The sequence below is a fragment of the Oxyura jamaicensis genome, chromosome 19 (genome assembly GCF_011077185.1).
Source record: "Oxyura jamaicensis isolate SHBP4307 breed ruddy duck chromosome 19, BPBGC_Ojam_1.0, whole genome shotgun sequence".
Classification (NCBI taxonomy): domain Eukaryota; kingdom Metazoa; phylum Chordata; class Aves; order Anseriformes; family Anatidae; genus Oxyura; species Oxyura jamaicensis.
Window position 1 is genome coordinate 3,554,281 of NC_048911.1, and position 27,711 is coordinate 3,581,991.

At 43.6% G+C, this 27,711-nt stretch overlaps 1 protein-coding gene across 1 annotated transcript; it reads left to right on the top strand.

Annotated features, from left to right (window-relative positions):
- The first annotated feature begins 423 nt into the window (after nucleotides 1-423).
- UBE2G1 (ubiquitin conjugating enzyme E2 G1) lies at nucleotides 424-27,609 on the top strand. The gene is made up of 6 exons (XM_035343106.1): nucleotides 424-826; nucleotides 14,161-14,263; nucleotides 17,104-17,201; nucleotides 18,289-18,467; nucleotides 22,144-22,267; nucleotides 24,359-27,609. Exons 1-5 carry the CDS (start codon nucleotides 439-441, stop codon nucleotides 22,228-22,230), a joined length of 855 nt encoding a protein of 284 aa, XP_035198997.1. The 5' UTR covers nucleotides 424-438; the 3' UTR covers nucleotides 22,231-22,267; nucleotides 24,359-27,609.
- The last annotated feature ends 102 nt before the right edge of the window (nucleotides 27,610-27,711 follow it).

Consider the following 27,711-nt stretch of genomic DNA (forward strand, 5'->3'; position numbering starts at 1 on the left):
TAGCCCCCTGTGAAAAACTCGTGTGTTTTCTTGGATTTGGGAAATGGCAGCAGTGTGAGAGGAAGCAGGGCTTTGAGCAGGGATAGAATGCTCAGATAGTTTTTGTTACACACAGCCCTGAACCTGAGAATAGTCTCGTGCAGTGTCTTAACCGAGGAAAGCGGTGAGGAAACTGAGGAAAGCTCACGGGGAGCTGCCGCTGCCCTCAGGAGGAGCCCCCCTGCCCCCAGCGAGGCAGCCAAGAAAGCGGCCGGCAGCGCTGAGCTATGGAAGAATATCTCTCACAGCCCCGTCAGACGCAAGTCCTCCTCAGTAGCAGCTCCTTTCTTATACTGCAGGCTAGGGCTTTACAGAATGGGAAGAAAAAAAAGAAAAAGAAAAAGAAAAAGAAAAAAAAAAAAAAAAGGGGGGGAGAGAGAGAGAAGTGACCTTCTCAAGATGGCGGCCGAGGCCAGGCTCGCCCCGCCTCCCCGCCCGATATCCCCTCTCAAGATGGCGGCGCGGAAGGGCCGACGGCGGTGCGGAGTGCGCCTGCGCGCCGCGGCCCGGAGTGCAGCGAAATTCCTGGCGGGCGGGGGGAGGAGGAGGAGGGCGGCTCGGAGCCACGGCCGCTCGCCCCTGGCAGGGACCCTGCGTGCTGTGGCGGCGGCCGGCGCGGAGCCAGACCCCCGGGGGGCGCCGTGCGGGCGGGCTGACGGCCACTCGCCGCCTCCTCGGGCGCTCGCAGCACCGGGAGCCGCGCCGTCCCCGGGACTCCCTCCCCGGGCGGAGAGGGGGAGAATGACGGAGCTCCAGTCCGCCCTGTTACTGCGGAGACAACTGGCAGGTACCGGCCTGGGGGGGGGGGGGCGCCGGGGGGGGGGGGGGGCCGAGGGGGGGGGGGGGCGGGAACCGCCCGTGGCCGGGGGGGTGTGGGGGGGGGTGAGCGGAGGGCGGCCGCTGAGGGTGGGGGCCTGCGCTTGGGGGGCGGGAGGGGACGGGTGTGAGGGGGGAGAGTCCCTCCGAGCCCCCCCCCCAAATCCCCCTCTCGCCGCCCCCCTGCCCAGCCGGGAGCTGAGGGAACTAGGCCGAGGGGGGGAGGGGGAGCTGCCCGGCCGGGGGGAGGGGGGCGGAGGGGGCGGGGGGGCGGGGGGTGGGGGGGCGGGGGGGTCTCCGTGGGGTTTTGCCAGCTGGCGGAACGCAGCGGAGGAGGGAGGGCTGGTTGTTGTGCTTTATATATTTATTTATCTCTTTATACCCCCCTCGGAAACAGTACTTCAGGCCTTCGCACCTTCCGCGGGGACCTGAGGTGCCCCCGTCCCACTCCCCTCCCCTCACCCCCCGTGCCCTGCCGCCCGGGGAGGCGGGACGGGAACAGGGGGGTGGGGGGGCACACGCCGCTTCCCCCTTTGTTGGAGGCCCGGGGGGGGGCTGCACCGGGGCTGCCCCCGCTGTGCGTGTGGGGGTAGGACCGCCGGCGGAGGGAGGAGCCGGCGGCCGGGGCCAGGAAGGGCCGGGAGCGGGGCTGCGGATGGGGCCCCAGCCCCCTCCCTTCGTGGCCCGGCCGCGCCGCCGCCGAGGGGGTTCGGCTGGGTTCGGCCGGGCTCGGTTGGACTCGGCTGGGTTCGGCTGGGCTCGGCCCGGCTCGGTTGGCCTCGGCCCGGCCCCGCTGCGCATGCGCGGGGCGCACAATGCGGCTCCATGTGCCGCCCGCTGCCAGATTTAAAGAGAAACGCGGCCGGGAGCCCCCCTCCCCCCCCCAGCCCCTGAGGCGCGTCCGGGCGCCCCGCGGTGCCTCCCCTCACGGCTCCTCCGTGCCCACACAAGGAGGCGCTTGCACCCAAACACAGCCCAAGTGTGCCCAGAGGGACAATTTGGGGTGACACGGGGTGTGGGGGGGAGGTTTGGGCCAAGAATTGAGGCGGTAGGTTTGGGGTGCGGTGGGGGACCACAGGACCCTGTCAGCGGGAGGGAGGGGAGTTGTGTAACCAGCTGCCTTCGGTTGTGATGGGTGCTAATAAGGGTGAGAAACTGAAGTATAGCCAACCACTAGCACAGGAGTTTTTTAATCCCTTTAACATGACTTTTTCTTTCATAAAAACAAGCTTACCTTACACGTGCTCGTGTTCAGGAGGGTAGCCAGGTACTGCTTGAGTGCCTCAGTGGCTACCAAGCTGCTGGCATCTGGGGAGGCATCCATGTGGTCGGATACGCCAGTAACAGGAGAGATACGGGACAATAGCAGTAGGTGTGTGTGCTGTAGTATGGGACAATAACAATAGGTACAAGTTCTGTAAGCGTGGGCCAGCTGGATGTGGAAGTGGACTTGCGCACTCTTAGGTAGACCGCCGTTAACCCCTAAACCTTCCTGCTCGCTGCCTTCTGAAGGCTTCGTGTGTAATGGCAAAAGCTGGTAAGCTTTTCCAGTTGCCATCTTACTGATTCAGCTGTGCTGACTCAAGTAGTGTAGCTGTTTGTGTGACATGCAACCCTGTGTGGGGTTTTTGTGTTTGAAGTACCGTCAGTGCTGTTGGTATTCATCTTAATATACTTTCTTAAAAAAGAAACAAGTATTAAAAGTGATTGTGGTGAGCGTTGAAGGAGAACCTTGAATTCTTCAGGAGTCCTGTCTGGAAGAGTTACTGACCTGAGAAGGGAAACTTTTTCTTCCTTATTTTGATAACCTAAACAGTATCTGAACTGAGCTGAAACTAGACTCTGACACTGCTTTTTCTGATGGCAGGCTACTTGAAGTCGCAATGCAGAGACTGAGCTTCATGATGTCTGATCTTCCTACCCTACTGCTGACTGTCTTCTTCCAAGTCTCAGCTGCTCCAATGTGTCTCTTTGTTTACACTCACACTGCTTGTTCTACCTCAAAACAAAAATCAACACTGTGGTATTCTTTCTTCTGGTGGGGCTGGTATTTCAGCCTTTCTGCTACATGCAGCTTTTGCATTATATCGAGTGTGGTGAGTCACTGGGTTGTACTTAGTGGTTGGGTTTTGGAGGACAACAAACTGGCAGTGGAGGTGAGTTAATGTGATCTAAACTTGTTTAAATTGCTATAGATCACTCGCTTATCAAGGCAGCTGTATTCAAACCACAAGAGGTCTGAGGTCGGAGCTGTTAGACTTGGAGCAAGACATCAGGAGGTGGAGGAAAGCTGAAGGGAGGACATGTAGCCCATGCAGTTGTGAAGCAGTTGAGGAATATGGAACTTCTTTAATGGGCGATGAGACCCTAGATAGTTATTCTCAATGCTAAGAAATTAAAAAAAAAAGTCTTCAGAGGAGAAAGAAAAAAAAGTAGTGGTAAAACAGTAGTCCTCAGAACTGTTATCTGTTTTGTCTCCCCATATGCTTTGTCTAAAAAAAAAAAAAAAGGCATTATGGGCAAAATAGGTGTCTATGACATAGCACTTTAATGAGTTGTTTTAGTTCTTGAAGCTTCTGTGAAAATGAAGGTCAGCTGGTGAGCCTTTTTTTTTCTTTGTCAGTGAGACTTAAAGCCAAGGGTTTTATCAGAGCACTTTAAGGAGATGTGGCAATGTAGCCCTAAGATTTTCCAGTAAGTGTATTAAATACTGTTTGCTTCTTTAGAGCCTTCTAGAGCCTTGTAACTTGAGCAGGTAACTGGTACCCCTGTAACGTATGTACAACGTGCTTGTCCTCATAAGCATCATGTTCTGGATGCTGATAACACTCTAAGAAGGGTTATTCAGCAACAGTCACAAAGTGGGAGTAAAGTTAGATGTTGTGGGCTTCTCATACGAAGTAGCTTCAGTGTCTCTGTGAATGTAATAGCAATATTGCCAGGGAATTAGTAACTGGTTTAGTATCTGTGCTTGCCTACCACATAGGCACAGGAACAGTTCAAATCAAGATAGCTGGAACTTTGGGCGCTTTTTAAAAGGCGTTCAAAGGAGCTGCTAAATGGGGATCTTTGACTACCAAAGGCAGGCAGTGTGCTGGCACTAAGAGTGGAGCCCTGGAGGTGTTCCTGTGTGAATGTCTGTAAAGCTAAATGTCTTTTTCTTCTCAAATCAACTTAATTGTAAGCTCTAGCAGCTTCTGGAAATCTCTTAAACTTCAATAAATGTGTTCTTACAGATGTATGTTCGATCCTGATTTTTGGATCACTAGTGCTGTGGAAGAGAAGCCATGGCCTACCCATTTCCTCTTATGGATGAGGTGCAGGGAAAATTAAAAGAATGAAATGCCTCTGAATTCTGGGGGGTGGGGTATGATGGACAGACATACAGATATGCAGGATCAGGTATGTAGATCAGTATATCCCTAAGATGCAATGGGGTAAAATGTGTTCTCCCTACAGTCCAAACCCATCATGCTATTTAAAAAGAGATGGAACAAAGAAGAGAAGCTTTACATGCTCAGGTCTCCAGATCTGTTGAGCCCAAGGGTTTTGTGGACTGAGGCGTTTCTCTAAATGTTCTTATTCCATCTTTGTGCACAATTGTTCCTGACATAGTGTAGGCAGACTTGTCTAGTTCATCTGGCAGGATCGTGTAGGGAGGATGCAGTTAAATCGGTGTACAGTGGAACCAGAAGTGCGAGTAGTCTGACACAAACACGGCTCCCTGAAAAACAGGGGAATTACCTCGCCCTCATTGGCCAAAGTTCTGCTGCACTGTATATATTCTCCAACTTAGGATACCAAAATCGTGCTAATAACTTTCTCAAACATGAGAAACACGCCATTACTTCGATTTCAAGTGTTTATAACTCATTTCAAAGCAAAAATGTCTAGTTAAAAATTAACAAGTTGGAAAACTGTACTAAATACTTAACGTGGCAATTCAACAGTTTTTTACTTTTGTGGAAAAATCTTGTGGTATGACACTGAGCTAGCTGAATTTCTGGCAGTTACACAGGGTTTCCTTCAAAATATTTTCGTAGTAAATTCTGAGGGAATTACAGAATCAAGATTGTTTAATAGATTGAAGTTGAGATGGCGTATCTCTTGGCTGGCTGGTAGTATAAGAAGCCTTTGTTTACAGTTGAATACTGACTACTTTCTTCTGCCTTAGAGTAGGTTAGTCCACGAGATAATACCATCTGAGTGGTACTTACTCCAAGTAATAAGTTGATGCTAATCTTCGTATTAGCTTCCTTGGAGAGGTATGTTTCTGTGATAACTATTCATGATAACACAGAATATTACTTAAGTTTGACACCTGCAGGACCTTGGAGTCTTAACTCCAGTATCACTTAAATGCTATAAGACTGCTGTGTTTAAAAATAAAGTTTCATTTTTAGATGAGATTCAATCTTCATTGCTGTCATGCTTTTGGGATGCTTAGATATAGCATGTGCATACTGATTATGTTAACACTCTGGTAGTGCAGGCCCCCCTTCATAGCAGATAATCCTGTTTTCTTGTAAGAAAGTGGCTGAAGCATTAAAGCTACCTCGCTCACACTGGCTTTATAGATAACATCACTGCTAAAAGACATGCATTGTTACAGTGGCTGCAGTCTGAACAGTGTGAGCAGCCTGAATTTCTGTTGCTCTGCAAGTAACACAATAGATGTGACTTGTGGCAAACTTTACTAGCTGCACATGTTGGTTTTTCAGATGCTCCTCCTGCATGAATAAGCTGAATGGTGCTTTTTTGACTGCAATCACAACAGCAAAAAATCCAGGGATGCTGGCAGTTCTGGAGAGTGAGGTCTAGCTAAACCTCAAAATGGAGGGGCTTGATGACTCAACCAGCTACTAGAACAAATGAGATGAGTTACCGGTAACAACCTGCTTCAGCACGTTGGCCCTTGAAGGGCTGTCTGTGGTCACAGCCAGTTGGCTCTGGTTAGGTCAGTTTAGTAATCTTTTGGGGAAAGAACCAAGCTGACTGGAAATGGTTCTGTTCCCTTCTCTGCTCCCCCGCAATGGGGCATTGTAATTTGCACCACGCTCTGGATGTATCTGGATCTGACAGTGAAGTGACTTATTTCTGTTCTGTTAGGGGATACTGCAATGGGAGAGTACTACTGGACATCCTATACAATAAGGAGTGGAAATAATACCTGTTGAGAAAACACTTTCATTAGAATTCCTGAGTTATCAGTAAGATTTTTATTTGGAGATGTTAAATCATCCGAATCCTGCTAAAATGTCTTGCCTTGTGTAACTGTTGATAATAATTCCAACTTCAGTGTCAATGAGTTGTCTGCTGTAGAAATGTAAACTGTAAAGATTGGTTGTCTTGCCATAGATTACTCTTTATTTTGGTCTAAGAGAAATTGAATTGAGATGGACCAAGTAGCGTAAGTAGTCCTCAAATAAAATATGTTGTGACTATAATGGATTCTGCTTTGATTTTTCTGCATCTCATGCCTCTTTTTTTTATGCAAGACTTCGAGCAACACATGCACGTTCAACTAAGATATGATTACTCATGCCCTTTCATGGTTGGTACACATCTCTTTTCTGAAGTCCTGTTATTCTAAGCAGTTTGAGAATGAGTGGACTTTTTAGATGAAATTTGCTTGCCTCAAATAGGCATTCTGCTGAATTTTCTTCCCCTAGTGTGTTTAACGTAATCTTTGTTCTAATCTAGGTGTTTTTGTTTGCCACCTTCGAGGTGGGGATTTTATGAAGGTCTTTAAGCATGTGAGGTACTCTGCAGAAGTAAGCTTTTAAGTATTGGTGCAGACTGGGATGGAAGCATTTCAAAAAATAAAATGCAGCTGTTTCTTTTCAGCGTAGAGATGGGGTTCTGATGAAGCAGAACTTCTGAACTGGGAGGCTGCTGCTGTTCTGAAAGTATGAACTAGCCAAATACTGAAATGTGTGTGAAGTCAGATGCCCGGAGAAGAAAGAGCAGGTGCTTTGGGTGAGGAAGGAGGGCATGTAGCTCTTGAAACTCTCAGTCTCACTTGTGTCCCAGTGTATGGGAACAGAATCTGGTAACGCTTCACGTTGCAGGTCTGTGCTATCACCATGCTGCACCTGCTTTGTGCTTCAGTTTTCAGTGGTGTGTGGCTATCTGTCAGTAGACTGGTCTTGGCAAGATCTGTCGCGTAAGGAATCCAGTAGGTCTGCGCTCTAGGCTACCTACCCTGCAAGTCTAAGTGTTCGTACTTAGTTCTCTTCTCCTTCCTGCTCTCAGGTCCAGGCACATCAGCTGGAACAGAGATCAGATATCCAGACCCTGTAAGAACACTAAGTATAGCAATCTAAACGAAATAGGATTCCATAAAAATAACTGCTGTTGTGGGGGTGAATGTAAGCAGTGCTTGTTCTGGTTTAGAATGAGAGTAAAGGCTCTGATAGAAGCCCTTTGTTAAAGCTTCCCATGCACTCTTTCCATATGTGATGACTGTTAAGGGAAACCCATTTTCATGCAGTTATTACACCACCTAGTATGTCAACCCGGCTGGCATTTTTGTTGCCTTGCTCTTGGTACTGATCTGAAAGATGATGCTGCCGAGAGTCACTTAAAGGCAGATGTCTTAAACAGTTCTGAATAACAACATAATTCAAATTCAGATGCAAACCTGTTATTCGTATAAGTGAGAAAAGGAAACCAAGCTGGAAGTGTGTCCTTGGCTTGTACACCAGCTTACACTTGTGAAGAAAGTTTCTGAACTCTTCAGATGTCTGCGTCTCCCTGTGGCAGTGCTGTGCTACAGCCTTTCTGTTAGACTTCATAGAATCGTGTTTATTCCTGTATGTAAGCCCCAGACCCCGAGCTTTCCATTCTGTTCAGCAGTGCTGTTCCGTAACTAATGCATGTGAGGGTTGTTCAGAAGATACTTAGATGGATTTTTTTTTGTATCCTTAGGCTGTCGGTAGTTTGTAAACAGCTGTTTAATAAAATTTTCCTGCTCTCCGTAGCAAACTCATCAGCTATGTGAACGAGTGACACGTAGGATGACAGTTGCCTTGCAGAATTCTAGCAGTCTATGCGGTAGACATCTGAAGCTCTGGAGGCTCCTTTGTTTGCAAGAGAAATAAGCAATTGTGGAACATGATTCATCTGACCTGTTTTTGACATCTGCTTTGGGATGAGATAACTGGAGTCTTGAACTCCTTATCCTGATAAGGTCTCTACTGAATGTTGCTGAGGGAGCATCTCAAATGTGTGTGTACCCACCTCGTACTTCTGTGACAAGAGTGCAAACTAAGGGCAGGATGAGGGTGGCACTTGTGTTATTACTGAGTACGGTGGGTGAATGTGGCCCCATGCTGTGACTGACTCTTTGGGCAAACCTGCTGAATGTGCTCTGGTGAGAAACCTGCTTCTTCTCAGGCGTGACCCTGAGAATCAAGCTTCTTCCGATCCTATTGACTCCCTGTTCTTCCCATCCTCCCTCCTGCCCTAAGCTCAGACCTTAGTAGGACTCTGTTACAGGCTTGTTCAACCTCAGTATTAACCCGGCTGAGGTAACTGCTGGATTCCGGTGTGACTGGAATAGAAAAGCATGCTTCAAGCAGCCTAGTCACAGGGGCTCTTGAGGAAATGGTTTGTTTTTCAATTTCTACCAAAATGAGTATTCATTGTAATTTGAACACTGGTTATACATTTACTGCTGAGAGTCTTTATTCCAGAAGCATGTTTCAAAGCCTTAAACAGTACTTTGAAATTCAGAGGTTTTGGTCAGCTGTGGCCCTGGCTACGAAGCTTTAGGGCTGAAACAAAAACCAAACCAGAAACCTTCAACTTTGTCCTCCCTCCTTCCCTGACCTGCTTTCCTGCGCACATTCTTGGAAGGCTGTGCAGGTGTAGCTGAGGAGACAGCAAGAGGAGCACAATTTGCAGCTGTGGAGCATTGCATTGGGCTGATGCCCTGAGCAGCTTGCATGTTAATGCTAAAAATGTACCCTCCTGACAAATCCTGTGATCCCAGAGGAGAGCTAGGGATGTAGAAGGCTGTGATGCTGCCCTCCTCAACAGGGGACAGTCTGTGGAGTGCTGCACATCAGCTGCAAGGCTGAAGAGGCAAATCTACAGTTGCTGCTGAAGTGGTTGATAGAGATCTCTCCCTAGGGCAGGTTTGTATTTACAGCTCTGGTCTCAATGCAAAGGAAATAAAAATGTCCTTCTGAGAACAAAACTGTCCTGTCGTAACTGCTCTCTGGTTTGTCACTGCAAGAGTGGCAGCCAGGAATGCGTGTGCATCATGTGCTATGTTTTGACTGAACTTCTTGGATGAGCTCGTGGAGCAAGACCGAACATGATGAAAGCAGATAATATGGAGAGCTCTTGGAGCAGGTCTGTTTGAGGAGATCGTGTTACTTCAGCAGTATCCTGCACTGATCATTGAGATTCAAAGACTTGCAGCTGCGTATGTAGGCAGAACAAGGTCTTGGAAATCATACCTGACCTCAGTTCATCTAACCATGGAAGTCACGGCGTGGGGTATGGAGGAGGGGAGTTTAGAAGGAGGGTCTTCAGGCTCACCAGCTGGTGCTAGAAGCTCCTGGAGTAGCGCCGAGAAAAACCAAGCCTAATCTGTAGCAAACTGAAGCCTCTGGTACGTCCCATACCTGCCTGTGCTGGGGAACGGCTGCGGGTCAGGGAGATGGTTTCTCCAGGAGCCTCAGCTGGGATGTGGGCTGTCCTGATTTTGTTTCTGCTTTGGACTTAGTCCCCTGGCAGCACAAACCTCAACCACCGTGCAACTCGCTGAAGAGGCTGCTATTTAAAAATACTGAAGAAGCTTGTACTTCTGGAAGCTTTGTTCGGTGGTGTAACTTAACCTCGGCAGTGTTGGTGTGCAGCGGTTGGCAGCCGAAGCGTCAGGCTGAAACGCTGAGATGCCGCACATAGCTGCTGCCTGCAGCCACGGGGCTCTTTCTGCTTAGTCACTTCTGTTGACGCTGTTGCTTTTGGATTTCTAAAAGTCTCCTGGTTTCAATAAATGCAGCTTTAGCGAGTGTGGAAACATCAGTAGCTTGGTGTAAACCGAACGCACGCTGGCAGCACGGCGTAGGGTGGGTATGGTATCGGCTCCAGCTGAAGGCAGTGGGATCTGGTTCTGAGCTAACCCACCACAGGGGCACCGGGGTGCTGGCAGGCAGTGTGAGAAGCCAGGTGCTGGGCATTAAAGCCTCTTCTGGACTTAAACAACTCTGTCGTGGGCCTGCCGGCATCTCCCAAAACAGGTATTGATTCAGGACCGGGACTAAAGGAACCGACAACCTGATTTACGAGCAGTCACGGGATTCTTTTCCCTTCGCGTTGCTGCCTGGCAGCTGCCCAGGCTGGTGTGTGCTGGCAGGCAGCTGCGGCCTGAGCTGCTGAGGACTCTACCTGAGGGTGCTTCCAGAGGGGACCTTAGAAATCTTCTACTGGGAAGAAAAGTTTGTTATATTAAACTATCAGAAATGCAGATAATTTTGGCCTAAATACTAAGCGGTAGTGTACAGTGCGTAGCAGCGTGTAACCTGCACTGAAATTTGAGCATGGACGTGGTGGAGATGTGTTAGTGTGCACAGATCTACGCTAAAAAGGTACGGGATGTCTCCACTTAAATAAGGGTATTGTGGAGAAATAGTGTGTTGAAAAATAACCCAGAGGGACACGGTTCTCTGTAGGTGTCTGACTTCTCGGCTTTTCTAGGACTTTGAGACCAGCCCTGCTCTCCAGGGGGGCTCTGCAGAGGACCTGCACCAAGCGCTGGTTCCCTCTGCCTGGCAGGAGGAGGGAAGCAAATCCTTTGCTCGCCATCCATGGGTTTGTCTGGGAAAGCTCCCTCCCATTCGGTCCACAAGCAGTTAAGTGCCAGGGGTGGTGGGAAGTGACAGACGGAACAGGTGCCTGCTCTGGGAGCCCTGTCAGTGTCACCGCTCCGCCTGGCAGCAGCCTGCCGGAGCCTGGTGCCTCTGCTCCTGCTTGCATCCTTGCACCGGGGTACGTGGATTGGGGGAAAAGATTTTGCCTCTTTGTGAGCCTTAGCTCATGGAGAGGGAGGTGCTTCTACCTCTTCTGATATGCAGCAGTGGCTTTGTCCAGGAAAAATAATTAAACAAGGCTTTGGTGTTCACAAGCTTTAATGAGTAGCAGCTCGTAACTGTCCACGGTAAAACAACCAAGGATGATGATTTTCACATCCCATTGCAAAACCTGGCTGAGCTTTCCTGTTTTTGTCTGCTAACTGGCCGTTAGTGGATGTTCTGTTTAGCATAAAATTAGCTTTTCCATGCAGACTGTCTTAACTTGCCTGGGGTAATGCTGCGTGCTTCTAGTGGAGAAGGTGCTTGAGCTTATGGCCATTGTTCTCCCTCACGTTAAAGTGTTTGTGCAGGAACTATTTAAACCATGCTTCGGTATTGCTACAGAGAAAAGAAAACGGGAAAATTTCTTGCAAGCAGAGGCCGATGCCACCTCCAGTAAAAGAAGTAACATCACAATTTGCTTTATAGGTGACATCCCCTAAGCAGATTTTCCTAATCGCTTCCACAGAGGGTGTTTGTCAATGGCTGTCCCTCTCATACAGCTTACAGGTTTCTGCGTTACAACAGTTGGTAGCCAGCAATCTTACTCCTTCTCACAAGATCTCTTGCAATACAGCGCTGCGAGGTCTTTGGTATGAGTCAGAATGCAAGAGCTGGCTTTCATTGGGAACAAGTATGTGAAAAATGCTTCAAAGGAGCTAAGGATTAAAAAAGCTGTTATCTGGAGGCTGAGACAGATATAAAAAGCAATGGAAGTAGCACAAATCAAGAAAGAGAAGAAAAGATGTGCCTGCTGGACTTTAAAATAGTGTGGCATGCCGAATGCTTCAGCATTCGGAAGCATCCTTAATTTTCCACTTTTAACTTTTCGTTCAGCGTTACCACTGACAAGTGATAACTGGCAACCAGTAAGGAAGCTAAATGGGAACAGCTCGATGTTAGCAGTTTACACAGGAAACCTGCCATAAACTGACTGCTCCCTCTGGAGATGTAGAAACGAGGGAACTTGTTTTGGAGGCTTACTTTCAAATTTGAAAGTCTTAGGATGCGATACTCAAATCTAACATTTGCACTTTCTGTTGGCTCCGGTAGTTGTGCTGGATGTTTTTTCTGCATCACACTACTAATATACCTAGTGGACAACTTCAGCATCCTGAACAGAGGCGTCAGGACAAATCCCTTTTTTTTGCACAAAGAGTAGACAACACCTAATAAAACCCCAAGAGCAAAAGCAGGATATGTTCAAATATGAATGTCATAGAACATTTCATACCTGGTGCTGAAGGATTGTCTGTAGCTGGGAGGCAGTAAGGCACTGGTGAAGTACTGTATTTTTGGGGAGGAGTGGGCTTGCTCTTCTGCAGCAACTGCTTCTGACTCCATGTGACATGCTTATTCTCTCTGTCCCTTTAACCTAAAATTGGATGGGATTGTTACTCAAGCTTATGCAGTTGTTTCAACAAAGGCTCTGAGATCTCAGAGGGTGAGAACTGGCCTGCTTAGCAAAGGTGTGGTTGTGCTATAGGTTTGGGTTTTTGAAACTTGGATCTTGATTATGCAGCCTTTGTTTTAGGCACTGTTTAATGAAAATATGATGTGGTTCAACACCTCAGTCTGTTCTGTGCTGCAACTCAGAGCGAGTGTTTGACTTCATCTGTTGACTGAACCACTGCTGTGTAGGTTCTAAGAAAAGCCCTTCCAACATACTGCCAAGAAATGAAACATTTCTTGGGATTTTAGCACTGACTCATCTGTGTGGATAAACTTGACTCTGAATTACCAGTGGCTGAGTGAAGTCAATATTCCTGCTATCCACCTCCTCAGGATCTCGATCCTTTATAGGAGCTGAGCGCTCTTAGTGTTTGCACTTACTTGTCTGTATAGAGCTGGAATTGATCATTGTGTCTTTTTAACGATGCTTTGAATAGTTTAATTCTTAATTAGAGCAAACACAAACTGCAACCTTATGGACAACTGGGTTTGGACATAATGGTAGCCTCCTTTCCATAAAGGTACAAAGCTCTCACTTGAGGCTCTTCTCCATGTACCTGAGGGCATTACAAGGAGCCCTAAACTCAAGCCTGATACCTAGAAACTAACACAAAATACAGCCGTTGCTATAGATCTTACATAGAAGGAATGTGTATAGACTGACTGGGGGGGATACAGTGGCCTCTAACTAGGGGGGCTGTGTGATGCCTGGCAGGATTTAAAATGTGTGCAGTAGCAGCTGTAAAACAAAACAACCCTTGATGTCATATGGAAGACAGACCAGTTGAATGAATAATTTCTTTTCCCATTCCTCTGTTCTAAATGCCGAAGATCCATCCATCATGAGTTTGTACTGTTCGAAATGCTGTATCAAGAACTTAAATTTGGCACCAGTTGGCATTTAAATGGGTGTCTGACCCGCAACAATCAGCTGAGACATTCTTTTCCCTACGCCAATTTCCCTCTTTAGGCAGTACTCATTTGAGGTGTTTCTTCCCAGGTCTTGTGCTTTTACTGAAGCAGGCTGAACACAGTTGGTAGGGTCTGTATCCAGGCCTGACCTCTGCATAGCTGTTTCCAGATAACTTCCTATCTGGCTGTAACTATATGAAGTAGCTTACCAACTTAGAATCCTGTTTTGCTTATCGCTAGTGGATAAAACTGTGAAACAAACAAATGAAAAACATAACAAGCTCATCTTCTAGGCTCACTTCTAATAGTTCAGAATTTAGTAAGTCATCTCCAGAATGCACTGGGCACATACCTCGGATCTTTTCAGAAACTGAAAAGAATCATTTAAGGGATGTAGGATGTTAGTTTTAAATAAAGAATATGTGTGGCTCTTTTCTCCTGTTAACACTTTTCTAGACCTAAAAATACACTTGAGTTTAATCTGGCTCCTCGGGGTTCTTGTGAAATAGTGTGGCTCTTTAACTAGTAGCAAACGTGTGGCTTTTCTTCATTTGCATGCACACCTGGTGGCAGCTAGTTTAGGAGAACATGTCTGAAGGTGCTGAGTACAGCTTGGTCATCCTGCTCCTGATGCACTCAGCTGATGATGTGAGTCAGGCTGGGTCTCCGCTCTGTCAGCATGCAGCTGTACGTGGCAGGGAGTTGAGGATGCTCATCCAGATCATAAGTCCATCAGTACATACCAGGTCGCTGAAAGTCGTGGGGTTTTTTGGTCACCTATAGAGGCATTAGCAAAAACCAGCAAATAAATACAATAGGCACCTAAAGTCACTCTTAAATTCTTTTTCCTACACAGAGCTCAACAAAAATCCAGTGGAAGGCTTTTCAGCGGGCTTAATAGATGACAATGATCTTTATCGATGGGAAGTCCTTATTATTGGTCCTCCAGATACACTATAGTAAGTACTGCTACTTATATAGAAACTTAAGTAGAACTCTTATTTACTAGTTCTAGCATGGTCTAAGTAGAGATGACCTACATCTTCCTACTAAGTTAGGTAATGCTGTTCAGTTGCTAGTAAAGTACTTGTAAATAGCTGAATTTGCTATGAAGTTCTAAACCTCTTTGCTCCCCTGGGAAGCTGCAGCACTGATCCTATTGTGCACTTGTGTGGAAAAGAGAGAGGATAGGCTATGCTTAGGGGCAGCTTGGTTTCTATGCACTGAAGTAAGGCAGGTGTAATCTGCTTGCTGTCACTGCTGTGAGGCTCTAGCTTAGCTGATAGCACAACTTCAAGCCATTCCAACTTTGTGATGGCCACTGTAGGAAATATTTGAGAAGGATGCAGTTGGGAAACTGCAGCAGGCCACAGAATTAGCCTCAAGTCCTCCCAGTTTGAGGTGGGTCAACCCTTATAGTGATCACTGTTTGCTGAAGGAGAATTTCCCAATGTGACCTAGAGTACTTTAACGCTGATCAAATTTGTGTTGTAGGCAAACCTTGCATGGTAGACTTCCAAAAGCTTGAATCTTTATCCTTGCTCCTAAGGACAAGATTCTTTAATGGACACTTGCACAAAAATGCATGCAGTTCACACAAACTTCTTTTGCTGGACTTGAGTTTGCTGCATTTGTGCAGCTGTCTACTTATTTATCTACATATATATGTATCTGAAGCACTCTGGCACATGTAATGCGGTAGCTTTCTAGAAAACAAACAACAAAAAAAAACAAACCTCTGGATAATTGAGAGAACAACTTCTTTTTCTCGGAGGTTGCATATGATCATTTATTCTAGCTCCTGGGAAAAGGTTTTATGCCCTGAAAAGGTCAGCTTAAAGTGTAGCTCTCGAAGATGAACTCTGTTCTCCTTTATTAAGCTGTTCCAGTGGTAAATTACTGATACAGAAAGCCTTTTAGTGGCATTTACTCGAGGTCAATTTTAGTTCCAGCATCAAATCATTGTATACCTTTGTCTGCAGGCTTCTGAGTAAGTAGTTAAGCACAACAATCAAATTGCTTTGGCTTCTTAAGCTCACTACATTGTGATTCTCAAGTTTTGCATGAGAGGAATTCTCCAACTTGCGTTGACCTCTTTTTGAGCAGTGTTGTAGTGGCTACATTATATTCTCATGGCCACTTTTATTCTCATGGCCACATTATATTCTCATGGCCACTGTTGTCGTAAAGACACATTACTTTTAATTGACCCTTTCCTTGTATGTTGAAAATTGCAGTAGCATTTTTTCCCCACTTCAGTAAGGTGCTGAGCTTGTTTTGAGGCTTGTTAGATAGCAAGCTCTCTTCTGCTCCAGTCCTTAGTCATTTTTTGTGTTGTAAACTCAGGAAAACTAGACTTTAGACTCAGTGCATGATGCTACTGATAGAGGGACCTTTATCAGAAATATTGCTAAAAATGGTACAGGTCTCTCTTGATGGACAACTCAATTAATTGGATACACATTACAAACCAGGTACAACTTTATTTATGTGCTGTTGATGAGGGGCAACCAGGTACAGCCTGGATTTATTATTCGCTCCTTTAAGAAGGGAAGGAGGAACTCTTTTCACTATGAAATACAGAATTTAATTGGTTTGGGGCTATCAACAAATGTAATCTAACTTTCCGTTATCTTGCCTAGTATGGATGTTAAAATATCTGGTGTTTCTGGAATTCTTACCCTTCCTAGGAAGAGTAATAATTCTTTGGAATTTGCATTCCTGAAACTTGTTAAAAATGAATGCTGTGGGTTCAGATCCCCTCAGCTGCTCTCTTTTAAAAGCCAAGTCATTTAGATACAGTGGTGTTGGTTTTTGAGATACCTGCTAGAATTATACATCTTATTGTTGGTGGTAAAAACTTATTTTCTGAGTAGCCTGTAAGTTCTGGATGCAGGCTGCTACTCCATTATGAATAGAGAAAAATACATGCACGGAACAGCTTTCTTACCCCAATTCTCATGGGAGTGGCAGTTGAGGAGTAGCTTGTCATACTGCATATCTCATGCCACCTTCTTTGGAGGTTATGTTCTAGTTTTGTAACCTCTGCCTCTGCAACTTCAAGCTTGGTAACAAACTTCAGTTACAAGAAATGATTATATTTGCTAAGTATTCCATCTGCAAGACTTCCTTTGAGTACAGGCCTTCACTGTTCTCAGAAAGGAGAATTTCTGGGTATTGAAACCTAGTTACTTAAACTGTTACTTCAGTTAAATGTGGACCTGACTTTATGCAACTCCCACATAAAAACTGGATGTCTCATTTATTGTTCTCCAGTTTAGTGGGTAAATGTAATGCTGGAGACTTCACTGTTAGGCCTGAGTCCATTTAGATGAGTATTGAAAAGGTATTAGTGGTAGACACGAGTTATAAACCTTTCTGTAACTCTTCAATGAGGCTGATACTGAGAGATTAGGACAGAGGTGTTTAAAGGAAGAATATGAACAGATACCTCCGGGAGGGCTGTACTTGAGAGTTATTGGCAATATTTTTGTTGTTAACAAATGTGCTGGGAGGAAAAATGTGAGTTGTAGTTCCAGGTAGTGAATGCCCTGTCATGTTTTTTTTTTTTCTATGAAACATCATTTTAACTCTTAAAGGTGTTGGGGAACTGGCAGTATCTTGTCAAAGGATCTTCTCAGTCTACAAACTCCTTTCATTGCCTGTGGGAATGTTGGTACTGCTAATCAACATGTTAAGCTGTGTGAGGGGTAAATGTTGAGCTTTTGGTGCATCAGTAAGTTCCAGCCTTCAGCTTAAGCTTACAAGAAACTCTACTAAGATATTTTTGATTCCCCAGTGAAGGTGGTGTTTTCAAGGCTCATCTTACTTTCCCAAAAGACTATCCACTGAGGCCACCAAAAATGAAGTTCATCACAGAAATCTGGCATCCGAATGGTAAGCAATGCCAAAGTTCCAGCTTTCTGCAATTAAGAATGAAAATATGAGCAAGACAAATGAATACAAGTCTGTTTGTGTTAGAGGTATTAAAATATTTGTCTTTCTTATGCGAAGACAGCAATAACTAAACATGGCAGAGTTTTTAATAGTGCTGCTCTGAGAGGCTGCTCCTGGAGTATTTTTCACTAGCTTATTGGATTCATGGTAACTGTTCCGATTTTATATATATATATATATATATATCTTTAAGCACAAAGCTCTGATCTGAGGAGAGAGTTAACTTCTATACCTGCCTTCTGTTATACCTTCAAGTGCCTCATCTTACTGTATTACCAACTTGACAGTTCAGTGTAGAAGGCCCAAGGTTGTCCTTCAGTGAAGCATGAAAGGAAATAACAGCATCTCTTAGTCCCTCCAAAGATGACACTTCCTAAGGTTTCTTTTATTTCTAGACTGCTGGACATAGATGGAAGGTGAAATAAACTGGAAGAGGGTTTCTACTGGGAAGTAGAAATGTTTTTTAGGTTTTAAGTCACTAGTGGAGATGTAAATGTTGAAAGCTGGGAGGAGACCAGCACAGTGCTCCTGTCATAAGGGAATGTGAATATGTTGGTGCTATGTCAGTTTCAGCTCTGGAAATGTCAGAGTACTTGCCAGCAGTTTCTGATTCTAGCAACTTAAGTGATATTCCAATACACTGCAGTAGTATCCAGTTCATGCTTTTGCTGTGGAAGAAGTCATCCTCTGATTTGTTAAACTTTAACAGGGGAAAAAAAAAAAAGACCTTCAGTGGAAGCCCAGTTAAATTAGTTCTGAAAGTTGTTAGCCTGGTGTTTAAAAAAATAATTTCTTCCTACCCATGTATTGCCTCCTCCCCCAAAAGTCTAGGCATAGTACAACTTCCACCAAGTCTTGTTTCTTAGAGATTGAGCTCTGTAACATATAATGACTTTCCTTTTTATAAACTTTATTTCACCAACATGTTTTTAGACTAGCTGGAGTGAAGGTTAACGGTTCCATAAGTATCCTGAAGAAATGCCAGCGTGTTGTTCATTACTGAAGTATGCCTTGTTCTATTTTGTAGTTGACAAGAATGGTGATGTCTGCATTTCAATTCTTCATGAGCCTGGAGAAGACAAATATGGCTATGAAAAACCTGAGGAACGCTGGCTTCCTATTCACACAGTGGAAACTATAATGATTAGTGTAATTTCTATGCTGGCAGATCCCAATGGCGATTCTCCTGCTAATGTTGATGCAGCGGTAAGATATTTTTTTTCTTAGCCTGCAAATTGTCTTTAGTGTAGAAACAAACTTGAGATAGTGTTTTGCTTTTACTTTGACAAACAGTACAATATTTTTTCAGATGAACTTTGTACAGCATGGACTAAGGCTACCTTTTTGTTGCGAAAAGCACTCATGTTGTGAAATAGAATTTCCAGCTAGCCCTGGTAAATATCTTAGAGAATACAAGGGAGAGATGCTGTCAAGCTTCATAGGCAGTGGTTTGATTCTCCTATGCAGTAATGCAGTTACTTGTAGTAAATAACTCAAGCACAGATGTATTTGAATAAGCCTTGGCTGCTTTTGTGTCATGGAAGCTGGCTGTAAAATCCTGTGTGGTTATATATGTGTAGCAGTTGAAATTGCTGTTAAGTTTAGCTGTGGAAGTAGACATATTCTAGAACCTGTTGTTTGTAGTATGTTATTTGTATAAATTAGCAACATCTTGTCTTAATTGATCTGTTAGCAGCTTAAATAACTCAAGTTGAATGGAAGGAGAAAATTTAGTTGGCTATACTTCAGTACAATTATGGTGTGACTTTCTGTATTCACCTCTTTAAAACAGCCTTAACCTGAACATGGAGTAAAACTCTAGATCTGTCTGTGCAGGTCTGCTTAGAGAAGGTACCTGAAGGCTTCACTGGGCATCCAGCCTTTAGGTCTGGTCTTGTCCCAGACTTGAATGCCTGGGTAAGGAGTGAGGGAGAAGGGCACAACTTACAGTCAGAGGCTGGGGTGAGTTCTGTCATAAGTGTTTGATGCAAGAGTTCCGTGCAGCAAGCACAGTGTTTCTGGAGCATGGCCTGTGCTGCGTGGGTGTATAAACACAGCTATCGGATCTCTAGAAGAGCTGCTTTTATAGCAGAACAGCAATCAGACTAATAACTGTTTGTGGTGGGGAGGGAAAAATTCTCAGTTCTGGGGGAAGTGGGAGAACTGACTTCTGGCCCCGTTCATCTGAGAGATGCTTAACATGCTTACTTTCCTTTGAATTACTCTTGAATTGCAGTACAGAAATGACTAATACATGCAACGTGGTTGCAAAAGAGAAGTTCCAGGTTTAACTGGAACAGTAAGGAAAGAGAGATAGCAATTGGAAGACACAAAGTTTTCTAGAAGCATGTTAACTTCCTCTGTCAAGCTAGCTTTTCCTAACTAAGGTGGGCAGGAGTTTAGTTTCAGGAAGCCTTCCATCTGCTATGCTGTTAGCGTTTCCAAAGGTGGTTGAGCTTTCCTGAAAAATCTTGGGAACAGTCTTAAGTGGGAATAACTTAATGGGGTAAGAAGAACAAAGCCACCAGAAGTTGTAGTGAAGAATTTCCACATTTAATATTCTTTTGTGTTGGAGGACCTCCCCTTCTCAAAACAATTGTGGAAACAAATACCCAGGACACGCAGATGTTTTCTGCTGGCATACCTGAGAGCGCTGGATGGAGCGAGTTATTAATGAAATGCTAAAAGTACCATTAGAATTCCTCAGCTTACAAACACGTGTGTTTTGAATGTAGGTGACCTAACACTGGAGGAAGCTTGTACTTGTATCTATGCTTATCACCAACTAGCATCATAAGTTTTGTTTTTTAATCTTTCTATACTGTATGCGCGCTCTATCAACCACCTCAGGAGCAACTTTGCCTCTAAGACAGCTCTCTCATACAAGATTATGCATTTCTTTGCTGGTTGGTAAGTTGGTCCAAACTTAGAGTAAAGATAAAATGCCTTAAAGAAACGAGTTTCTTTTACCCCAGTCTGAAAGAACAAAACTTTAAACCCATCTCTGACTGAAGACAGTACTAAGGCATGACTGATAAAACTTTGGATGCTAGTAATTTTTTCTGACTGTAAGATGTTAAGTAACTTTTAAACTCAATGCGTTGCTTCAGCAGCTTAGCATCTCCTGCTGGACTGTAGATTGCTTCCCTTTCGTTCTGTTCTGTTAACCAGAACATCCTCATCAGGGTAGTAAAGAATTGGCGGCTCATATCCTCTCTTCTGATATGCTTATCGAGGAGTCTTCTACTTAGTTTACTGCAGCAACAGCATTTGGCAGTTACTAAAAGTTACTTTGCTCTCCCTAACTTCTGGTCTTCAGTGAATCTAGAAAATGAGGTGTTTACAGGTAGGTCATGGCAGTAAAGAGCAGGGGAAATAGCTGCTTCCTGGAAAACTGAAAAATGGGGGTTGGAATACTCTCTTGGGGTGGGGAAAGTGAGGGACAGGAGCCTGAGTACATGCTGTGAGAAGCAGATGGAACTAGTTTGTAACCTGAAAGAGTTTTGGAGAGTGTTGTCAAATTGAACTTAACTTGGTCCTTAATTCTGAACACTTGCCTCATAGAACTACAAATAAAGGGTAGGAGAACAAAATACCAAGAGTCTGAAGCTAGGAAAGCACAAATTCGAAGCTTTTCTTGGCCTTAAGTACTCTTGTGTAAGCTGTCCTGTGTCCCCATCCAAGGAACCACATGCTTCAGGATTAATTACTGAAAACGGAGAACAAACTAATTAGTAGCCTTGTTTGTGCTTTCTTTGGAAAGATAAAAACACGCTGGGCTTCCCAAGATGTTGACTGGTTAGGTGAGCGTGGAGGTGGTGAATGTTGGGATGTACCAGTTAGCCCAGTTTTCTCTCTAGTGTGTGCTGTGGCCTTCACCCCATGCGGGGGGGGTGGAAAGGTGTTGCCTTCCAGGTTACCTCAGGAAGAAGGTGTGACTATTTTTTCCCCAACCCCATAAGAATGTTGATTATATAATTTAAAAAAATATGAAGAACCCTGTATTTCATAAAATATTTCCTGCCCCTTTCTTGGTGAACTGTAAGGCAGCACACAAGATGTCAACCTGTCTGTGTGTGTGCTAACTCCCATGCTTTCATCTGAGTGCTTCGTGAAGCTGACAAAAAATAGCTTAGAGTGACTGCACTTCTTCCTGTGAGGTTTTAGTGACACTATGGTTTGCATATCTCTGGGTTCCGACTTATCTCTTGACTATCTTTGTGTTCATCTTTCTTCTTAATCTGTGTAGTTCTGAAATCAGGTACATGTCCTAGGGACCATCTCTGCAGGTATGCTGAGTATTCTGTTAAGGTCTTCCTCGTGGAGATGATACTGTGCAGCTGCACCGAACTAGGAGTTTTTTCTTTCTAAGGATACTGTTGTGCCTCTTCTCAATCCTCTGACTTCTGTCCTGGAGTGTACTAGCTAGATGTAGAGAGTTGAACTGTCTCAAAACTTGCAGAACTACTGGCTCTACAGTAGCTGTGCCTTTGTTCATCACTGCAGTTCAAGCCAGTTCCTATAACCCGTAACAATAGCTTGTGGTCTGCAGTTTGCTTCTGCTTGTCAGGCTGAAATAGATAGATTTCAGCCCAGACACTGCAAAAAGCTGGTAGCTACAAGGTTAGCTTTGGGGAATGTGTAAAAGCCAAGGTGGGGGGCGGGGGTAAATCTTCACTGTCTTGTGAGCAACTTGCATGAAAACCCAGAGCAAGTGTTCAAACCCTGAATGTTACAAGTATTTAGTGAATAGCTCAATGATTGTAAGCAAAACTTAGGTGTTGACTGGATGGTAAATGTCTGAAAATAAACACCAAGATTCTTCCTAGAGCTTGTATATGGTTATAGCACTGACATCTGAAAGCTGTCTATTCAATTACAGAAAGAATGGAGAGAAGACAGAAATGGAGAATTTAAAAGAAAAGTTGCCCGCTGTGTAAGAAAAAGCCAAGAAACTGCTTTTGAGTGACACTTATTCAGCAGCTAGTAGCTTCACTTTTTTCAGGGTAAGTATCCTTCTGAAGAAGAGTTAGTTTACCTGAGTTGAGGATTTTCTAAGTGTTCCTGCGTACAGTTTTTTTTCTCAGAAAGCAAAAAAATCTTCTCAGCTGCTTGGTCTTAGTGGAGTTCTTTGGCTGTGTGCAGCCAAATGACTTCATAGTTGAAGCAATGCTTAAACTTTCTAGTGCAGTAACAGCCCTTCTGCCTAGATTGGGGAACTTCTGAAAAGGATAAATACAAGAGTACTAGAGAAGCCGTGATTCCCTTTAGCAGTATTCATCTTGATTCCCTAATAGGACTTGGGGATTACTAGTGTTGTACTAGGAAGGAATACTCATTCCTTCACATTCATTATTGTGAAGAACACGTTTTTTTGAATATTAAAAACATCCTGTATTGCTATCTTAAGTTTATATGCATGTATGTGGCACTTCTCTTGCAGATACTGGTGGCATGTTGCTTGTTTTAACTGAGCTTTCACTGCCATTGTTAGGAACCATTCAGATAAGATTGTTTCAGGTATCTTATGGGATTTTTTTTAACAAAGTCTGCTAGTATATCAGAAAGAATCAAGTTGAGATATTAGCCATAGATTATATCAAGAAAAGTGAGTCTCTTCAGCAGCCCCAGAATTACTTGTTCACTGGGGAAGCTTTAGGGATAGTTTCAGATAAAGATTCTGCTTGAAAACTGAACTAGCATATCTGGGAACCTCTTCAAGTTTTCATGTCAGAGTAGCTGATGTGGCATTCACACTCTTTCACCTGATAAAATGAATTCCTGATTCCAGATGCTTACTGTAATTTGAACAATCCCATATTCAGTGTTTGTTTTTTTTTAAAAAAAAACGATAAGTACTTATAGAAAGTATTGTGTTAAAATGTGGCCTTTAAATACATGGCCTTTAGTTACTTTAATCTTGGTATGCCAGAAAATTCAACTAGCTAATTTTCCACTCTTGCTTTTTCAAAGCAAAACAGAACTTCATGTTGAAGCTGCCCTTTCTTAATGGTTGGTTTGGCAAGTAAACTATTCTAACCCATTTTGCTGGGGAAGCCCCAAAACAAGTAATACTAGAGTGTCCTTACAAAGCTTTTTAGGGAAGGGGGGGGAATATGGTACTGTGTGTTGTGCAAAAGGGTTGTACTGCCTGGACAACTAAAACAGCTTGTCAAATGTTCCCACTACTCACAGTTTTTCTTCACCAAGGTTGCATAGGAAATATTTGCTTGCTTTACCCTCTTGGTAGTAGTGCTTCTGGGAGGAGTCAGGGTGTGTATGTGCTCTGTGACAAAGTTGTACTGCAGCATCTCTCCTGTGAAGAAGTGCTTTGATTGAACTGAACTCTCTCCAGAATAGAGAAAGCATGAGAAGCTCTTAATTCTGCCAAAAGACTAGGCAAAGGAACTGAATGGCTTATACAACTGCCCTGAACCAGAGTGTAATAGTTTGTAATGTAACTGGCAGTTCTTCCTTAGGGAATAACTGAGCAATACTCCAGAATATCCTGAATTAACCTTAACTCTGTTGCCATGTTAAACTTGGCCATAGTGAAACAATGATTATGACAAATAGTAAGAAATGCGTTGTACTTTTTTGGAAGGCAAAAGTTTTTTCTAAATCCTGTTGACTCCTAAGTAAGCTGTGGGTGATGAATAGGATGAGAAGGGGCTTTGTAGCTGGCTTCAAACACTGCTTACTGCTTAATGAAGCACTGCTGTGCCACTTCGTACTGTACTTCGCTGTCGAAGCAGCATCCATCCTTCACAGTAAGTGGTGCACAGAAGCTTCGATGGAGAAACCTACAGGTGTTTAGTTTTGTGTGAATAATCAAACCTTTACACACTATGAACTTCACAAGCAACACAAGAGACAGGAGCCTGAAAGTCTGATAGTTGGGCTGAGTCGTGCAGTATGCTGAACCTAACACGAGTCTTTCTCAGGTGATGCTTTTGGATGTATGCATCTTCTGTATGGAGGTAGGTACACTTCTTGAATAAGTAGTGGTTCAAACTCAAGGAAGATACTTATTAAAGTTTTAAAAATAATTCAGGATCATGAGTGTTTTTATTCTAATAATTGTGATTCCTTTGTAGGTCTCCAATTGAGAAACATGGCACTGTTTTTTTCCTGCACTCTACCCACCTATTGCTGGACTTCTGTTGTTACAAGTTGGCAAACACTGGCTGGAACTGGGCTGCAATAAAACATGCCAGTTATCAATGCTGACAAGAGCCTAACAAGTGCCAACACAAGATGATTACGCATTTTGAAATCTAATGAACTGCTTTAACCTTCAGGAAGAATTGTAAAGATGTGTACATAGCACAACATGATCCGGATAATATATATACTGTTCATGTACATCCACAAATACACATTGTACCAAATAATGCTGTCTGTAGTTAGGAATAGAATCGTGTAAATTCTAAAGATTTTAGCAGGTTTTTCTCTCCCTATTCATTGTTTCCTATCAGTTTAAAAAAAATCGAAACAACAAACAACAACTTGTGAAGCATGTCAGACTAAAACCAATTAGGATTAAAGTCTTTTTTTCCACTTTAATTTTCCTTTGACCCACTGAGGCTTAATTAAAATCTCTTGCTTATTGAAGTTTAGTATCTCTTTTGTTTTTTGGAAATGTGCTCCCTTTTATTCCCTCATCAGAACTTAAAATTTTCCTAATTAAACCTGAAGGGATTTGCTATCAATTACTTGTGTCTTCTTTTATGATGACCTCTGTAGTCTCAAAGGTGCTCTTTTTTCCTTCAACCCTCTTTTTTTTAAAAAATAAAAATAAAATAAACCCAATTGCACATGCTTCTTGAATTGGGTATAGCAATAAGACTGGCCATGGAGCACCCTTGAGCAGCCTGCTGGGTTTTTCCCTTCCAAGGGACTTGAGTGTTTTCATTTGGAAGTTGAATTGACTAAGTTAGTCCAAGATGGGATGAGCTGCTTTTTTTATGGGTGACTTTTTTTTTTGCCTTTTGCATTGCCTGTTTGTGGGGTGGGGTGTGTGAGGGAGACTTGTTTTATCTCAAGGTTGATTTCAAGCATGCGCATCTGTAGGCTTTCAAATGACTAACTTCTGGGTTTGGTATCAAAAATAGTTTTCTCCTTATCCCTTTTCTCTCTTCTGTGGCCCTTCATATTCTTTGCCTTCTACTTCAGAGTTTCCTCACCTAATGTACAAAGAAAATTGCGATGTATATTTTCATGTAATTTGATTTTTGGAATTCTGTCACCTTCTGTAGTGAGTTCTTCCAAAATATAATTTTTTCCAATAATGATGTGTCAAACTGGCTGTCTTCAGTATCTCAATAGGAAGGGGGAGCTGCAGTTGGAATGCAGCTTACTTGAACATCTTCAGCAACCTGACATAAGCAAACTTCTCTTTAACTTGACATACTGTGTTTAATCTTGAAATTAAAAAAAAAACAAACACTTTTTTTTTTCCAGTTGGAACCATCCTTGTCCCTCCAGTGAGCAAATAGTAATCTCAGAGTATCTGATACTGGAGTTTCCCAAGCATGCCTGAAACACCTTTCTACCAAAGAAACTTTATAGAAGATTTTGCAACTACCTGACTGTTCTCTGCTCTGTCACAGGTTTGTTTTATCACAGCTTTTAACAGCAGAGTACTAATAAATAAAGAGTTCAGTGTTAAGAATTATCTTGTAAGAAGCATTCAGTACTAATTTTTCTAGCTGTGGCTGGTCTTCATTTCAGGTTGCAATATGCATATACTAAAAGGCATAGCTGCAGGTTTCTTGTGGGGAGGGCTGAGGTGGGAGAAAGGAGATGGTTAACAGTGGCAAGATAGGGTATGGGACAAAAAGAGCCATTGCAGTATAATAATTAAGACTTAGAAGTGGAGGCATTACTTCCTCCTACAGGTATTTTAGATAAACAGATGTGTTTAATGTTCATATTTACATACTTGCTAACAAAGTATCTTGAGAAACCATTATATTTGCTTTTAGTTGGATAGCCTTCTCATATATAGAGAAATGTGCACAGTATTTTAGATCTATTAGTGCTCAGACACAATTGCTGATTCTAGTTCCATTTTGACTGCTTGTCTAAAACTGTCTGGGAGGAAGTTTCTTGCCCACCAGCTCACTACCCTTTCTCAGTTATTGAAGAGTTAGGACTATGCAGGATCCCAGCAGCATGGTGCTATTCTTTCCATAAACAAAGTATTGGAAGAAGCTGCTGCTCCTGAATCGAGTAGTGGAGGGCTACTTCACTGGCTGCCTTTCTACATTTCCATAGTGCACCTAAAGAGCTGGCAGTAATGCAAGACATTTGTTACATGCTGCTTACATCAAGTTGAGTGTTCTATGCTTTGTCTTGCTGAGTAACATACATAGTTCAAAATTAATTCATCTGTAGACTTCACAAAATAGTTAAAAGCTTTTGTTTTTCTCATTTATTCTCTAGAAGAGCTACTTGTGTATTCCTTTTAGGGTAGGCCTGGAAATGTTAGTCTTGCACCGGTTGTATGGAAGAACTGTTCTTTCTATAGCAGGGTTGCTACTGCTCTTGTAAATTTGAATACAAAAGCAGTTGCATTTGGCTTACCCAAGATGGTTTGTGATTCTATACAAACCAGATATTTCAAATGAAGGAGTGTTAATGTGAGATACTGTTAAGAGGTGCAAGATGCAGGTATTATGGATGATCAGTGACGTAATGAAAGAGGCATAGAAGATATTGGGGGCCGAGTGTCTAGTTTGTAGAAAGCTTCTGGTTGGCACAGGAGGGACCTATTCAACTTTTCTGTGATCACAGTTGGCTTTTTCTTCCTGGCCCACACATCAAGGGGATCTGGCTACGATGCTGATTGATAGGACCAGAAATTTCTAACTTAGCTCAAGATACGAACACCATTGAAGAGATGCAGTATGTGCAAGTAGTCCTAGAGTACTTGCTGAACAATCAAGTAAACGGGCATTTAAAATCATTTTCACTTGTACCAAGATCTTGCATTTAGTTTGATTTATGTAGACAATCACAGTACCGGATGATAAATTACTCTTTTCTTAGTTCTCTGGAGACTTGGCTGAGGTTTTGTTCTGTTTTTTATTCCCAACAAACAGTGGCTTGCTTTCCAGATAATACTGCATCGCTGGGGGAGGGGGTAGGAAAAGCATGGAATTTCAATAAATATCGAAGTATTATGGCCATCCTAGTTCCTTTTTATATCTCTCCATGCTGTCCCTTATGCATCAGAGAAGACCTCTGTATAAATCAGGCTGTTAAGCTATTACTCTTTTCCTGCTGCTGTGATGCCTGGAAGATGCTTACTGAAACTAGAAGATCAATAAATGTGGAATGTTAATTCTGGAGTGAGTGCAAGTGCATTTGTTAGAGTCGCTTTTATTTGTAGGCTGCTGGGGGATGGACTTTTTATTGCATCTGTACCATCTGGTGCGCGGTTGTT